At 37.6% G+C, this 16401-nt stretch overlaps 2 protein-coding genes across 3 annotated transcripts in view; both read left to right on the forward strand.

Moving 5' to 3' along the window:
- Positions 1-8606, forward strand: part of prkar1aa (protein kinase, cAMP-dependent, regulatory, type I, alpha (tissue specific extinguisher 1) a) — a 125357-nt gene extending 116751 nt beyond the window's left edge. For both annotated transcript variants that reach the window (XM_079876073.1, XM_079876072.1), the window contains exons 2-11: positions 1175-1354; positions 1464-1631; positions 1793-1884; positions 1980-2041; positions 2123-2169; positions 2980-3138; positions 3328-3388; positions 3567-3688; positions 3834-3915; positions 5491-8606. In XM_079876073.1, coding sequence (XP_079732199.1) covers positions 1181-1354; positions 1464-1631; positions 1793-1884; positions 1980-2041; positions 2123-2169; positions 2980-3138; positions 3328-3388; positions 3567-3688; positions 3834-3915; positions 5491-5663 — 1140 coding nt within the window. In that variant the 5' untranslated portion in view covers positions 1175-1180 and the 3' untranslated portion in view covers positions 5664-8606. The remainder of the gene's footprint in view (positions 1-1174; positions 1355-1463; positions 1632-1792; positions 1885-1979; positions 2042-2122; positions 2170-2979; positions 3139-3327; positions 3389-3566; positions 3689-3833; positions 3916-5490) is intronic.
- Positions 8607-9359: 753 nt separating this feature from the next.
- Positions 9360-15889, forward strand: rac3a (Rac family small GTPase 3a). The gene is made up of 6 exons (XM_079876116.1): positions 9360-9524; positions 11336-11407; positions 11521-11638; positions 14234-14296; positions 14397-14556; positions 14667-15889. Exons 1-6 carry the CDS (start codon positions 9490-9492, stop codon positions 14795-14797), a joined length of 579 nt encoding a protein of 192 aa, XP_079732242.1. The 5' UTR covers positions 9360-9489; the 3' UTR covers positions 14798-15889.
- Positions 15890-16401: the final 512 nt, after the last annotated feature.

Consider the following 16401-nt stretch of genomic DNA (forward strand, 5'->3'; position numbering starts at 1 on the left):
CGAGGTCACATGGTCAAGGAAGACCTGGTAATATAAGGGAATTTTAAAATGTCAACTGTTAGGCCAGGATAAGTCATGGAATTGAATGAAATCTTGATCATTTAAATTTGTTTAAGGTATTTTATTCAGTTGGCATTTCATCAGTTGGGAAATTCTCTTTGTGAGTCCAATATTTTCAAAGTTATTTTTCATATCCCATAATGGCAGACTGGAAATGTTAAATGGTTAAAATATGTGGGAATATTGTAACACTGTAACACATGGTTGCGATTTGAATTCACAGAATTATTTACATGTACTGTTGACAGGATTGTTGGAGATGATTTTAACCAGAGGAATATCTACACATGATCTGATAATGAGAGCACACGTGTGTGTGGCCTGGTAAACCCTACATTATGGGGACAAACTTTGTGTCCCCACAAAGATGTTAATATCTGAAATCCTTGTCCTTGTGGGGACATTGTTGGTCCCCCATGAGAAAAAACTAAGTGATGCTTTTTGAAAATGTAAAAATGCAGAAAGTTTTCATTGATTGGTAGGTTTAGGGTGAGTGTAATGGGATAGAATATACAGTTTGTAGTACAGTATAAAAATCATTATGTCTATGGAAAGTCACCATAAAACATGAAAACACAACGTGTGTGTTTAAAGAAGATACAGAATCCAGAATGCTTGACAACTGTACTGTCCTCATACCAGGAACATACAAATATATTAGATGCATGATTTTAAGAATTTCCATAACAGTGTGGTATGCACAGGAGAAAATAGTTTGTCTTCATGTCTTTAGTCAAAATCTGAAAATTTGCTTCTCCCTGGAATGACATTCCTTCTCTGATGACGTTAGTTTGAAGGAATTTCGAGAACGTCCTTTAACCACCTCCCTCCACGTGTCAGTCGGCTACAAGCTCGAGATGGTGAGGAGGTGTGCTAAAATCAAGCCCCACTCTATATATGTCACAATTTGTTGTTTGTCACAACAGTTGTTTGCAACTTCTGTTTCATGAGGACTTCACAATGAAATTAGTGAATTGCACTCATGGCATTACACTACTCTGATAACTCTTCATATTTCACTATAAAACCAGTTGGTCTAATTACATTTAGCTAAGGTTTGGATTTGCTCCAGATTTCCTGGGTTTCATAAGCTGATGTGAATTGCATGTTTCAGGTCACCATGGCGTCCAGCAGTACGAGCAGTGAAGAAGAGAGGAGCTTGCGGGAGTGTGAGCGCTACGTGCAGAAGCACAACATCCAGCAGCTTCTGAAGGAATGCATTGTGCAGCTGTGCACCGTCAGGCCTGAGAGGCCCATGCTTTTCCTCAAAGAGTGCTTCGAGAGGCTTGAGAAGGTTAGTCATTTTCTTTGGAGTAAAACCTCATAGGCTTAGACTCTTTACAGATGTTCTTTACTCTCGAAAAGTGAGTTTCAGTGCCGTGAACAAAGTTTATGTCTATCAGGAGGAAGCTAAACAGATCAGCAACCAGCAGAAGTCGAGCTCTCGCTCAGACTCCCGAGAAGATGAGGTCTCTCCTCCCATGAATCCTGTAGTTAAGGGCCGACGGCGCCGCGGTGCCATCAGCGCAGAGGTCTACACTGAGGAAGATGCAGCTTCTTATGTCAGAAAGGTAACTAGCTTCTTACTTTTTCCTAGAAATTTGTATTTTAATCAGAACTTGTTGCATTTACATGTCATTCTTTCAAAATCTTTCAAAATAATATTATTGGCATGCTGAATTCTACTTTCCCTGCAGTTGCTGTTTACTTAGAAAACTTTCTGTTTTTACAGGTCATTCCTAAAGACTACAAAACTATGGCTGCCCTTGCTAAAGCGATTGAAAAGAATGTGCTTTTTGCCCATCTTGATGACAACGAAAGAAGGTAACAAATTTTGTTTTTGAATAGTAGATTGAATTATTTAGTTTAACTAATAACGTATTTCGTTTACTGAAAACAACTCATTTTACTCTTCACAGTGACATATTTGACGCCATGTTCTCAGTCACCTACATTGCAGGAGAGACTGTCATTCAACAAGGTTAGGCTTCTTTTGAGGAGGAGATGATTGTGTAAAAATGGAAAGAATATTTAGACTAATATATTGTGTTTCTAATTTCAGGGGATGAGGGTGACAATTTTTATGTTATTGATCAAGGTGAAATGGATGTAAGTGCAATTCTAAATTGATGTTGAATCAGGATGTAATATAATAATACATACATGTTTTTTAACTTGCATAGAGTTATTAAAGTGCCCCTATTATGCTTTTTCAAATATTACCTTTCATGTAGTGTGTAATATAGCTGTTTGTGAATGTAAAAGGTCTGCAAAATTTTAAAGATCAAAGTTCACAACAAATAAAGTTATTTTAAAGATTCTGAAGATTTTGATTCTGAACTGCCGAAACGAGTCGTCAGTCTCACTTCCTGTCACAAATCCATGTTACAATGTAACACATTTGCATAATGCCAGCCTATGATCTTCATTAGCTGCCTGCAAACAACGTCTAAGTAGTCCTTTGACGTGCCATCAAACTGTAGTTGTAGCTGAAGCCTGGAAGAGTTTGGTTCATGTTGTCGTTTTCTGCGCTGTGAATCCACTTTGCATGCACTTCAAAGGATGAGGATTCAGGCTCAAATTGACACGGTAAAACCAACACCATGATTACTGTTTGTATCACTGTATATACAAGTGCTGAGGAAGCCTCCGGAGCTGAAATTCAGATATGGTAATAGGCGTTTTGTTTCCGAGGGTTTAGAGAGCCTGAATCTTCGAACAAACCGTTTTCAGACTCTTTGAGAAATGAGGTCATGTGCAATGTATATTATGAGAAAATAAAGTGTTTGACCTTTGGTGCTATTGTAGTAGGAGACCTCCCAAACACAATTAGGATCCTTTAAATTAGCATAACAGGGGCTCTTTAACATTTGGAATGATAATGACTGAGATATTCATAAGCACTTTTGTTTTTGATAGGTGTACGTCAACAATGAGTGGGTGACCAGTATTGGAGAGGGTGGCAGTTTTGGTGAGCTGGCTTTAATCTACGGCACTCCCAGAGCCGCCACTGTCAGAGCAAAAACTAACGTCAAGCTGTGGGGAATTGACAGAGACAGCTACAGGAGAATACTCATGGTTAGTACACTATTTAACTGATAATTGCATGTTATGATATTATACAAACAACTTTTACTTTTTAATTTTGAAGTGTTTTGGGATTTATTAATTTTTTTTATCATTTGTTATTTTTACCGGTCTTGTATTTTCTAAAATGGCCACATTTTCTTTCTCCTGCTTAACATTTTTTATTTATTCTGTGTTTAGGGAAGTACTCTAAGAAAGAGAAAAATGTATGAGGAATTCCTTAGCAAGGTCTCCATTTTGGGTGAGTTTAATGCATTTCTTTTTAGGTTATGTATATTTGCAGGCTTGTTTTCATAGTGAACTGTGTAAAAAAACAAAACATAGCATTTGCTTTGTGTGGCAGTGTAATGTAGCTTAATAATGCTGTAAGCAAATCTTGTGAAGTGCTCAGTGATGACATTCTAACATCCTGTGAGCAGAGTCTCTGGATAAATGGGAACGGTTGACGGTTGCTGACGCACTCGAGACAGTCCAGTTTGAAGATGGCCAGAAGATTGTTGTGCAGGGTCAACCAGGAGATGAGTTTTTCATTATCCTTGAGGTAGCTTTCCATGCTCTTTTTTACACTGTTCTCATCAACAAGTCTTTGTTAATTAGAGTCATATGGTTTTGTATACTTTTTTATCTTCACATTAATGAGATCATCATGGGAGAATAGATGTATTGATTTAGACTTGTGTCCTCAGGGCTCGGCAGCAGTCCTGCAGCGGCGGTCGGAGAATGAGGAATTTGTGGAGGTCGGAAGACTCGCACCATCTGACTACTTTGGTAAATGTGTTTTTCTTTACTCTCTGGAAAGCTTATCCCAGTCATCTCCCAGAAATTCCTTTGTTAATGTAATTACATATTAGCCGCTTTTCCACTGTCGGGCCAGTGCGAGCCAGGGCTAACAACGTGCCGGCGGGGCCAATAGCCTCGGACCTCAAGCGCCAAGCTGCGTTTCCACTGTCGGGCCAGTAGACCCGCAGCGCTACCTTGAGTCTTTACTTAAAGACTCTGCCGAACACTTTACTTAAAGACACTGCCGAGGACGGTCCTAAGCCCGTCTGCATCATGTATGATTTGTCTACGTTCTTCAAGCAGTCTCTAGTATTTTCCATAATCATATACGTATTTATTATTGCAATGGTTAGCATAAGCAGCCTTTAGCGTCACATAAATATATTTCTGCATCATAAGGTGACCAGAATTGGCATCAGATCGCAATCAGAAGTTATTTCAAACTCTCGCTGGTGTCTGAAAGTGAGTTTTGAGTTGAATTTTTTTTTAAATGTCTTAAATGTTGAGGTTAGCTGATTGTCTGGTAGCCTGGGAAAACCCAGACTACTTCTGGCAAATTTAGATTTGCTCTAAGTAGTCTGGCAAAGAGATCATTCAAGCCCATTTCTCGCGGCACCAATCAGAAACGTTGGGGCGTTCTTTACACAATGACGATCGCTCTGATTGGTTTTAGGTCTATCCAATTGCGCCCAGAGGCATTTGAGCGACGTCCATTCAACTTTTAAATGCATTATTATATTCAAATTGCAAACACATGAGGACAGTCTCCATGAAAGACCCACTGGCAGATGAACGTGCTACTACATTTCTCTCTGAAACGGTAGGAAATTAAATTAGATTTAATAGAGGATTTTAACTGTGACACGATGATTGACAGGGCAGTTTAAGTGACAGGATGCACGCGACAGATCCGTCCGATAAAGATGACGAAGTAGTATGTCCCAAAGCTTGCCTACTTTTTTGCTACACATTCAAAAGTAAATACCTTTTCTTCACAAAAGAGTACATACTTTTATGGCGTAGTGTAACTTAGGCGAATTGGGACGCAGCATATGGCTTTACACGATGACGATCGCTCTGATTGGTTTTAGGTCTATCCAATTGCGCCCAGAGGCATTTGAGCGACGTCCGTTGGTGACGCCCCTTTGGAAATGAGTTATTAATGAAGCTTTGCCAGACCATAACTCAGTTACTACTGAGAATGGTCTGGTTTTAACCAGGCTAATAGTCTGGTATTATAACATGGGAAATGAGTGGTGGTATTGACCCTTACTTGATTCAGGGGAAACTCCGCCTTTGTTCAAGCCCCAGTTGGCCCACTTTGGACCAAGGTATTTGCTGGGCCAAAAACCCCTGGCCGCTGGAGGAAGCCCCGATGAGGCCGATCAAGCCCCAGAAGTGGCAGTGGAAACGCAACTGGCCCTGGCACGCACTAGTGGCGCGACAGTGGCCCAACAGCGGAAACACGGCTATTGACTCCATTAGCACAGTGTCCATTAGAGCACCTTAATGTGTTTGTTTCTCTGTTGCTCTTTTCTGATTTCCCTCCATGTGTTTCATCAGGTGAGATCGCTCTGCTCATGAACCGGCCTCGTGCTGCCACCGTGGTTGCTCGCGGCCCTCTGAAGTGCGTAAAACTTGACCGTCCCAGGTTCGAACGCGTGCTCGGCCCCTGCTCAGATATCCTGAAGAGAAACATACAGCAGTACAACAGCTTCGTGTCTCTGTCGGTCTGAGGCACACTAGGCTCTTACCTCCTCAATTGCAGGGTCCACCAATGCAAATTTGCTTTATTTTCTTACTTTTCTTTACGCATTTTCCAACACCCAGGTGCCCATTCACTTCAGTGTTCTCTCTCTGTCTGTCTGGTTTTTTCGATTTGTGCCGTACCCTGTCGCATTTGAATCCATCCTAGATTTACCATAAGGCTGATTGTTAGTTTTGCCTGAGAAACGAGCCAGTCGTTGTGCCACAGATGCCTGTCACGTGAACAGATGTTGAAATAACAAGGTCTATCGGGATTTTCTCTTGCGTCCAAATTGCTTCATGTTTCTGTATAACAGTGTTTGGAATGGAAGGAAAACAGTGGCAGGACTGATATTCATGTAGTGTATTTACTCAGTATATAAGGATGTATCTTAATTGAGCCATTGAGTTTCAGATTCAGTTTTCCCTCATTAATTTCAAGCGTTTGAATATAGGGAAGCCAAAGGCATAAATCCATGTGTGTTATATTGTTTTCTAGGGGGTACTGAAGTTAAAATGTCACCGTGTTTATCATGGTGATCAGCTTTGCTCTTTTATTGTTATAGCTGCACATATATAGTGTATGTAAAAGATTATATATTAGAAGTAAATGACCATAACCATATTTTTTTGCGCACTTTGTGATATAAATTCTTTATATACACCTGCTGTATTTCATTGTGGCATTTGATCCCTTTGCATTGGGCTTTTTTTATTTTCCTTTGGGCGTTTTGCTATACACACAGGCTTGCTCTGGACTCTTATTTAGAACAGACCGGGATTAGTTAAATCTCCTTTTAAAGTTGTTTTTTCTTTTCTTTTTCTTTTTTCTATCACATTTTCTCCCTTCTGAAATGCCACATGCTGCAAATGCTTTTATTTGTTTGTTTCCCCCACACAAAGGCCGTGTAATCTTATTTTATTCAACATTGTGTTTATGGCGGATACAGAAAAGATATTATATTTGTATGTTTTGTTTAATTGTTAAGAAGAGTTACAGTAATGTAATGGTTAATGAAATCTGAAGCTTTGTTGACTGAGTATGTGAGGATCCTCCTCAACAGGAAGTAACTACTTGGTGACCTCCTTGACCCACTAAGATCCCAGTGGGGTTTCTCTCTCGATTAGTGTATGCGAACTGCTTCGAAACCCCAAATGTCTTTTTTTATTTTTTTTTAACTGAAATAGTCTGGTTAATAAACAGGGCAGGTCTAAGAAAAACTGTTTTCAAATAATCACTGTTGTTTTTAGAGTTGAGATTTAGATTATTCACCTTACCTATATAGTCAAATGAAAGTCTTAAAACAGGGACAGTATTTGCCGCTTGTGTTGAGTTCATGGTGTCTGTATGCCATTAGGGTTGGGATCCATCAAATGTTTGGAAATCGATTTGCGATCCACTACTGCCACCACCTTAATCTCAATCAGATATTGTTCTTCGAGTTCTCCGAGCTGTGTTTTACTGGGTGGTACAATAGTGTTAACAGTTGCTGAAGGTAGATTTTAATTATCGCACAGAGATACTCTTGTATTATTTGGAAATAACTGATGTGAATTTTATTTTTGTGTTATGTAATTACAGATATCCAGCTCATTTGTACAACAGACTCATGTTATTGAAAGCAAATTTGGGTTTTGAAAAGTGCCTGATTTCTTTACTTTCATAATGCAAAGCCAACAGACATTTTCTTGTAGTTATTTCCCCCCTAATATATTCATTAATATTCTATTAGCTTGTCACCTGTATTATTTGTAATCTACAATGTTTTATTTCATCTGTATATCCAGATCCTCTGAGCAGTGTAATTTATTCAGACTTAAAGCTCCAGTAATTAAGAGTTTGCACAGAACTGTCCCAAAATTGCTGGTAATTGAAGAAAGATATTATGTAGATATTATAAAGAAAGACTTATATTTAGTGTGTTTTTATCTGACTCTGTCCTATTAACCACATGGGAGAATGGTTTTCACTTTACTCTGACGCTTGATTCGAGAGCCTTACAGCATGTCAGTGCAGATGTCTAGGAAAATAAGATGTTTTCTGACGTTCACAGATTTCTGCCCCTCTAGACTAGAATTTCAGACTCAGTCAAATCTTGGTGCTGTAGCTTTAAAAACACAGAATTTGCACCCATAATTACAGGGGATTCCAAATAGCCTTTTGATTAACCGTTCCACTGTCTTTTCAATGAGTGGTTTATGCCTTATGATGGGGTTGAATAAATGAACATGTTGAAATTCTATATTATTATGAGTCCTTAATGTTAAACTGTGACACCCGAAGATAGGCAAAGAATTGCGGATTAGTCTACTTGTTATTGCTCATATATGCATTGATCTGTTCATTTAACTTCATTTGATGACAAATGACAAAAAGTAAATCCCTTGTTTTCTGTAAAATGCATCATTGATGTTTATTGTAATTCTCTCCCCTTTATGAGTGGATTAAATTATTTTGTTCCTCTGCAAATTTTCTGCTTACCTTTTTATTATGTTTTTTTTTTTTTTTTTTTTTACAACTTCAGGCCATGTTTCTTGAAGATCATTCAGTGGTCACTGGAAATGTGTTTGTATTAGCAACCTCTACCCCCTTTTTTTTTTTTTGTAGCCTGCTTTTCATTCCCTGGTTGTGACTGCCAGTTGTGTTTTCTTCTGGAGTTTTCAGTAAAATTGTGTTCTAGTAAGTACAGAGGAATTGATATTTGCTCATAAGCTTTGCCACCAGAGCGTAGAGACTCCTGTTCACCCATTCTTCAGTTTAAGCCCTCAACACAGAGAGTTGTAAAATGTCGAGGGACCATTTTTCTATTATGCTTTTTTGTATAACTGTGTACGGTTTGATTTCATTGGATGTGCTCAAGTTGTAAACCTTTTGGTATAGATTGTCCCAATGGCAGGTCAAGCAATAAAATGATTAATTCTTGAATATGTAAGCGTCTTCTGTTTTCTGTGCTGTTTTCATATATCAAAAGTATTTCTGATGTATTTCTGTAGTATGTCTCAAGGACTACCGATTCAAATATTAACTCTTACATCCCACAATGTATGATTTGTTTATTAGGCTACATATTTTGACATCAATACCTACATTGAATTAATGGATCAAACTTCTATCCTGCTGAAATCTACCTGTAGACCCTGTGAATCATTCCCACTTTTCACTCCATAAGCAACATCTTTTAAGACTACTGTGTGTAACAGGGAAATTACATCTATAATGTTCTCTTTTACAAAATAAAATCATGTAAGCAGCTGTTTTGTAGAACTCTGACAGAAATGTTAATCTGGATCGATGACTGCATTCAGTTGTTAAAATGCATATTTTGAGGACTTTTATTTCATAATTTCATGAGAGTTAATGGGATTTTCCCAGAGATTTCTGTCATTTTGCCTCACCCTGCCCTCCACACTCAACAGACAACTGTCATTCCAACTGGCACTGGAATGACAGTTGTTCTCTTAACCCTGTCACTGGTGTACAAATCTCATTTACATCCACCGTTTCCAGTTTCTTTAAAGATGTAAACGTGTTTTTAAGAATAAAATTTAAATGTGAAGCGTTTGCTTTGTCTATAACATGAATATTTTCACAGACGCATCATAATATTGAAATGAATAGGAGAGAAGAAAAGCAGATGGGCTCCTCACGAGACTTCCGAAAAAGCACGAACCTTCTGTTCGTGTTTTTCCGGAAGTATCGTGAAAGACCCCCGACTGCCACCGACCGCTGCTGCTGCACACACAGGCACCTCAACATCACATTTCAGGCTATTTCTACAGATTCCTCGCTCGTCGGATACTACTCGTGCACTGCAAATGCAAGCCATCAAGTGTGTTGTTGTCGGCGACGGGTAAGATGTTGAAGAATAAATGGTAAAATTGCTCGTGTTTGTACGGAGGTTTCTTTGGGAGAAAAGCAATTGTTGCGAGGAGCTGGGGATTTGGGGTTGGCACAGCGGTTGAGTGGATTCAGCTCAGACAAAACTGATAATTTTATAATTATTTATAATAAATATTACTGTCATTCTTCGAGACACTGTAGGTGTTATCATCATCGTTTAAATGAGATTGTAATGAGCACAGACTGGTGGTGGCCGTTTTGTTTAATATATGCTGCTCAGGCGTTTTGTCTGTTTTTTTCCAATGTTTCAATTGATGTTTTTCACACTAAAGTAGTATGACAATGTATTGTAAACCATGCAGAAAATGCATTTAACGGATATTAAACGGATCTCGTGCAGCGTAGAAATAATGCGCGTGTACGTGGACTCGCTATGATGTCATGTTTTACTCCTACATCACTAGAGCTCTCTATTGGAAATGATCCACTCCCCTAAATCATAAAGTGATCGTGAGACTGAACTTTATTATTAACCTTCACATAATTCTTTTTTTTTCTTCCTTTATTTTTACATGAGAGCAAAATTTCACATCATAAAATTGCATTTGTTAATAATCCACAATGAAATAACAAATAGCTGCATTGCAATTGGTATTTGATAGAGATCAAGTGAAATGTTATTTCTTTTAACATTACTTATACCGTTATTTTTTAACATTTAAGTGGTCATCATATAATCACTACGCAACATAGTTTTTTTCTTACTGCTTTATTTTGAAAGAATAATCTTGATAATGATTAGACTACAACAGTAGAATGTACATATGCACTATGAATTTGTAACAATAGCTAAATAATACTAACATTTTAGCTTACAATACCATTTCTGTAACAATTCATAAGCATGAATAGCTGTTCTGTAAAATTATGAATAATTACAAAGTGTTAAATTAACTTACCTGCGCTGCAATGCTATTGTTGGGTGATATTGTTATTATAAATAGTTACATTGAAGGTCAGATCAGTCAAACTGTTTATTATCTATACTATTTGATATGATTTGGATTTATATCATGGTGTTGGTTAAATGTATGCTTAATTCAAAGTTTATTTTAGACTGTGGAGAATTAATAAAAGCTGTTTCATTGATGCAGTTGATCTTGCAACTGTTAAGGGTTTAGTCCCTGTCTCATGATACATGCTTTCTGTCATTTGCAATGGGCAACCACATTTCACAGCCGGGCTTCTCAGCCTTCAAACATAATTGTTATTTTGGCCTGTTCACTTCTTCTTTCCCCTCTCTTTTATTATCACGCTTCCTCACTTTTACTCCTAAATTTTATCACTTTTCCTTAATTCAGTGTCACCCCGCCAATGCATTTCCTGTGTACGGTCTTTGTATGTGAGTGTGTTTTTTTCATGACAACAAGCTGTCATCCTGTATTCACTCCTCATCCGGCGGGGCAGTTCATTTGAAAACAGCGCTGTTAAAGAGCTGCTGCCAGCGTGCCGTCGAGCCCAGGAGTGAACGCGATGTCTGGATGACTAACTGAAGGACTTTTCACAATTGTTTCCTTGATGTGCTGTGAATGTGCTGTCCTTGAACCCTCAGTGTGACCGTTCAGAGTATATGTTTATATGTTTTGTTAGATTACCTCTTTTTAATATAGGCAATGTGCATTTATATATGTTTATACATGGAACATCGTTGTCCTGTGAGGCACGACATTTCGTTCCTTTGTATATCTCTACATATAAACTCACTTGACTTGACTTGAGTGCTGCAGTCACACTTAGCACTTAGCATCTTTTGTATTTCAGTGCCGTGGGTAAGACATGTCTGCTCATCAGCTACACCACTAATGCCTTCCCGGGAGAGTATATTCCCACAGTGTGAGTACAGTTTGATACCTTGAACTGGGAATTATTCTGTGCTGCCTGTGTGTGTCAGTTTACTTCTGTGTATGTATTTCTGAAATGCTCTGAAAAATCTGTGTGACCCTCAGGTTTGACAACTACTCTGCCAATGTTATGGTGGATGGTAAACCTGTCAACTTAGGCCTCTGGGATACAGCAGGACAGGAGGACTATGATCGCCTTAGACCACTCTCATACCCTCAAACGGTACTTAAATATCTCTGTTATTGGCTCTGTAATCCTGAGTTATCAATAATCATCTTCTAGTTTAGCTCAGAGTATAGACATGTATTTTTATATTTTTTGACACAATGGTGTTTTTTTTGTGTGTTTTTTTCAGTTAAGATATTTCATTTTTCTTTTACTAATTACTGGCATTCGATGGAAACTTGTTTCCGCCACTGAATAAAAAAGAAAAAAGAAAATTAAGACTTTTTTATCTCAGAATTGCGTGATTTCGCAGTTGTGTGATATAAAGTTCCAACTGCGTGTTATAAAGTCAGAATTGTCAAGAGTTTAATGATATAAACTCATAATTCTGAGAAATGAAGTCAGTCTTTTTTTTCTTCAGAATTTGACTTTTTAATTGTGAGAATTTGACTTGCAATTGTGAGAGAAAAAAAATCTGAATTGTGAGATAAAAATTCGCAATTATCCTTTAAAATGTATTTTATTCCATGGCGGAAACAGGCTTACATAACATTCATAATTTTAATAATAATATTATTAAGTAGAAACTGTTGAATATATCTGTTGCCTCATCATGTTTTTGGACTCTGTTTTTGCTCTGCCTGTTCTTTGTTTTGTAAATATAACCAATAATTCATTATATTTTGCTACAGACTAGCTTTGTTTTGAGTTGGCATGTACATCATATTTCTTTTGAGCATTAGGGTGGGATTTGGGCATGTAGCTAATTGAGTTATATACAGTGGTTTTGGAAAATATGAATTCCCCACCTTTCTTCTGTCCCTTTCTATGAAAATGTACAATACCGCTCAAAAGATTTTTTTAGGACACATTCAAATGATCAAAAGTGATAGGAAAGACGTTCATAATGTTACAAAAGATTTCTATTTCAAACAAATTGTTCCTTTGAAATTATATTGCATTATATAATATTTCAATACTGATAAAGACATTCACAAGAATAAATTACATTTTTAATTAAATTAAAATAGAAAACAGCTATTTTAAATTATAATGATATTTCACAATATTACTGTTTGTACTGTATTTTTGATCAAATGAATGCAGCCTTGGTGAACGTAATCAAAATGATTCAAACTCCATTGTAAATCAGGTTTATTGGCAAAGTTTACAGACTTTCAAGTGTTTGCAATGAACAAATCAAACAAAAGTAATTGAAATGAATAATAATTGTAATTGAAACAAAATTGGTTTCCCCAAATTCAATTGAAAATGCAACTTTTAATGACTTCCACAGTCTCAAAATTATTCAACCCCTTCATGGCAAGCATCTTTAGTACTTAGTAAAACACCCTTTTGCTGTTATGACCTGCAGTAAACGAGATGAATAACCAGACACCAGCTTCTGGCAGCGTTTCTGAGGAATCTTAGCCCATTCCTCGTGAGCAATGGCCTCCAGTTTAGTAATATTCTCGGGTTTGCGTGCTGAGACCGCCTTCTTCAAATCCCACCAGAGATTTTCTATGGGGTTCAAGTCAGGTGACTGTGATGGCCACTGTAGAATCTTCCAGGACTTCTTCTGCAACCAAGCCTTAGTGGAATTTAAGGTATTCTTGGGATCATCCTGTTGGAAGGTCCAATGACACCCAAGCTTCAGCTTCCTCACAGACGGCATGACGTTTTCTCCTAGGATTTCCTGATACTTCAATGAATCCATCTTGCCTTCCACACGCTGCAGGTTTCCAGTGCCAGAGGATGCAGAGCAGCCCCAGAGCATCACCGAGCACCACCATGCTGAACTGTAGACAGTGTTCTTTTCAGAATATGCTTCATTCTTCTTCCTCCAGTCATACCGCTGATCCACAGGGCCAAAAAGTTCCAGTTTTGTTTCATCGCTGCACAGAACAGAATCCCAAAACCCCTGTGGCATATTTATATGATTTTGAGCACTTTTCTTGGGATTTTGGTCAGTAGTGGTGTACGTCTTGGAGTTCTGGTATGCGTTTAGTGCGCGTCGTCCTATACAAGCTGAAACCTGTTGCCTGTTGCCACCAAGTCTTGCTGCAGGTCTTTTGCAGTCACTCGAGGGTTTTTCTGAACCTGCCTTCTGAGAAATCTGGTTGCAGCCGTTGATAACTTCCTTTTTCTGCCCCGTCCAGGTAGCGTAATCACGTTTCCTTTAACTATGAACTTGTGAACTGTGCTTCTAACAGTGTCTCTAGGAGCATTTAATGATTTGACTTAGCCATAGCCTATTTCTAACATGCAGTCAAACGTGACACTCAACAAACCTAGCCAGTTCAGATATTTCATGTGTTCTAGCTCAAGCACACCTGGTGCAACTAATGAAGTTCTCCTCTGGCCAACGAACGAACACGGTGTGATTATGATTCAGGCTGCATCACAAGTCAGAATTCAGATTGGGATAGGTAGCATTAAAATAATCATCCCTTTTGCTTGAAGAGCGATTCATCATGCCAGTATGGAGACGAAGCTGGCCAATAAGGTCTGTGCAGAGGACCTGTCTGCTGAGGATCTGTGCCGATGGCTGTCATGTCGAAGAGGCCTACGATTACATATAGTGCCATGTAATCTGTAATGAATAATCGATGACAATGATTTTTACAAATTGCCTCCTTTTTCTTTCTGCAGGATGTGTTTTTAATTTGCTTCTCACTGGTGAGCCCTGCTTCCTTTGAGAATGTAAGAGCAAAGGTAAGGATCCACCTAAGAATACGAAATATTTTCAAAGACATCCCTTAACAAGATTCGTTAGGTGTTAGGTGCCTTGTGTTAACCAAATTTCTTTTTGTAGTGGTACCCTGAGGTCCGCCATCACTGTCCAAACACCCCTATCATACTTGTGGGCACTAAACTTGATCTGCGGGATGACAAAGACACGATTGAACGACTGCGGGATAAAAAACTAGCTCCAATCACTTACCCGCAAGGACTTGCCATGGCTAGAGAAATTGGTAAGAACGATTTCATGGGTATAAAAAAATGGTGCTATAATGATGTTTCACTATTGCCTTGGGGCTTTGTGTCATGTATAGTTGGCTCATTGGATTCTTTGGCTTTGTAGGTGCTGTGAAGTATCTGGAGTGCTCTGCTCTTACTCAGCGGGGTTTAAAAACCGTGTTTGATGAGGCCATCCGTGCTGTTTTGTGCCCTCCGCCTGTAAAGAAGAGGGGCAAGAAGTGTACTGTATTTTGAGGAACACCACAACTAATTCCTTCACTGATATGCCATGTAAACAGCGGTTTCTTCCTCTTCAGCTCTGCTGTTATGAACAGATAAGTCCAACTTGTGAGGTGATGAACTGCAGACTTATATTTCCATGGTATATCTGATGTAACAGATACATCAACATGCCAAATTTGCTTTGTTATATTATTAAACTTTGCCTTAAATTGTTGGTTTAAAACAAAACTATGTTGGAAGAGAATGACATAAGGCCATGGCATGTCTATCAGAATGAATAATTAGTTACTAAAGAACAAGCATAGCTAACTGTAAAGTTGTTTGCCCTGTTGCAACAAATGTTACATTTTTCAGAGCTTTTTTCATGTGGACATTGTGGCTATTCATATTTTATCTGCAGGTACTTTTCCCGTGTGGGATCTGTGAATGTGTCAGAAGAGATTGTGAATAGCGTTTGCGAGTTAAATGTGTGGCCATAGTCAGTGCTCTCACTTGAGGGGTGACGGTAAATACATTCTTTTTAAAGTATTTTACTTTCAGCTTTTATTGCCTGTTTAACATTTCATACTGTACCTGTGTTTTACTGTGAATGTACTGTATGTTATGATTTATTAAACAATGATAGAAATAATACACTCTGAAATATTTGTTTGCTTATAAAATACTGTTAATAAAATGAATACTATATAAAATAAACTGTACTCAGAATTGGCTGTAATGTTTAATGGACTTAAAAGTCATTGTTGTGTCTTATATTTTTTTGCTAAACATTTTCCTATGTGTGTTGATGTTTGAAACATGATGAAATGTGCCATTTCTGATTTTTGCGCAGGGCTAATATGTCAAATTGTTTTAACACTTGTAAGTGTTCAGAGATTTCTTTGAAATGTTATTTTATTTTACCTCTAAATGATTAATATTTCAATTTCGAGATAGAAATGTGTCTATGTGTGCCATTTGAACATTTATGTTTTGTTAGTATACATTAGCATTAGGCATTTTTGTTTTTATTGAACTAATGACTGAAAATTAAACCACTGGCACATACGTAATCAGTTCTTGCCATAAAATAAACCAGTATGAGTGTGACATCATTTTGAAGGGATGGTTGTGGCTATGGTCTTTTATTCATTTGATAAGAAACTGTGTAACAAGGTAATGTACAGCCAACCGGTCATTATATGAAAATAAACCCGATAATGATCGGCTGATTGTACAATATCCGTCACATAACCAGACATAACCAACACTTAAACTAAGGTGACCAGATTTCTGAAAAGGAAACAGGGGACATTTCCTAGTTCAGTGGTCAAAATATAATTGATATATCACTTGTTATTATATATTAATTAAAAAATACAATTTTTTTTGTATGATTTTGTTTTTTAATTGTTAATTACACGTACTATTATTATGTGGTCTTAATACAATTCACCAAAAACCAATCACAAATAGTAAATAGTAACCATTGCAAATTTCAAAGAGATCATAACAGTATTATAACAAAATTATGACTTTACAAAAACACATTACAAATATAATACAAAATAAATGTGACAACTTATAATTAAAACTGTATTTAACAACATTAAACATCTAATTGTATTTAATATATT

Source organism: Squalius cephalus (assembly GCF_949319135.1).
Source record: "Squalius cephalus genome assembly, chromosome: 1".
Classification (NCBI taxonomy): Eukaryota; Metazoa; Chordata; class Actinopteri; order Cypriniformes; family Leuciscidae; genus Squalius; species Squalius cephalus.

What these genes read in the sequence shown, in the direction of transcription:
- rac3a (XM_079876116.1), top strand. Translation starts at nt 9,490, where the DNA reads ATGCAAGCCATCAAGTGTGTTGTTGTCGGCGACGG. An exon ending in TGTGTTGTTGTCGGCGACGG is followed by an intron (nt 9,525 to 11,335) that starts GTAAGATGTTGA and finishes TTTGTATTTCAG; the next exon opens with TGCCGTGGGTAAGACATGTC. An exon ending in GGAGAGTATATTCCCACAGT is followed by an intron (nt 11,408 to 11,520) that starts GTGAGTACAGTT and finishes TGTGACCCTCAG; the next exon opens with GTTTGACAACTACTCTGCCA.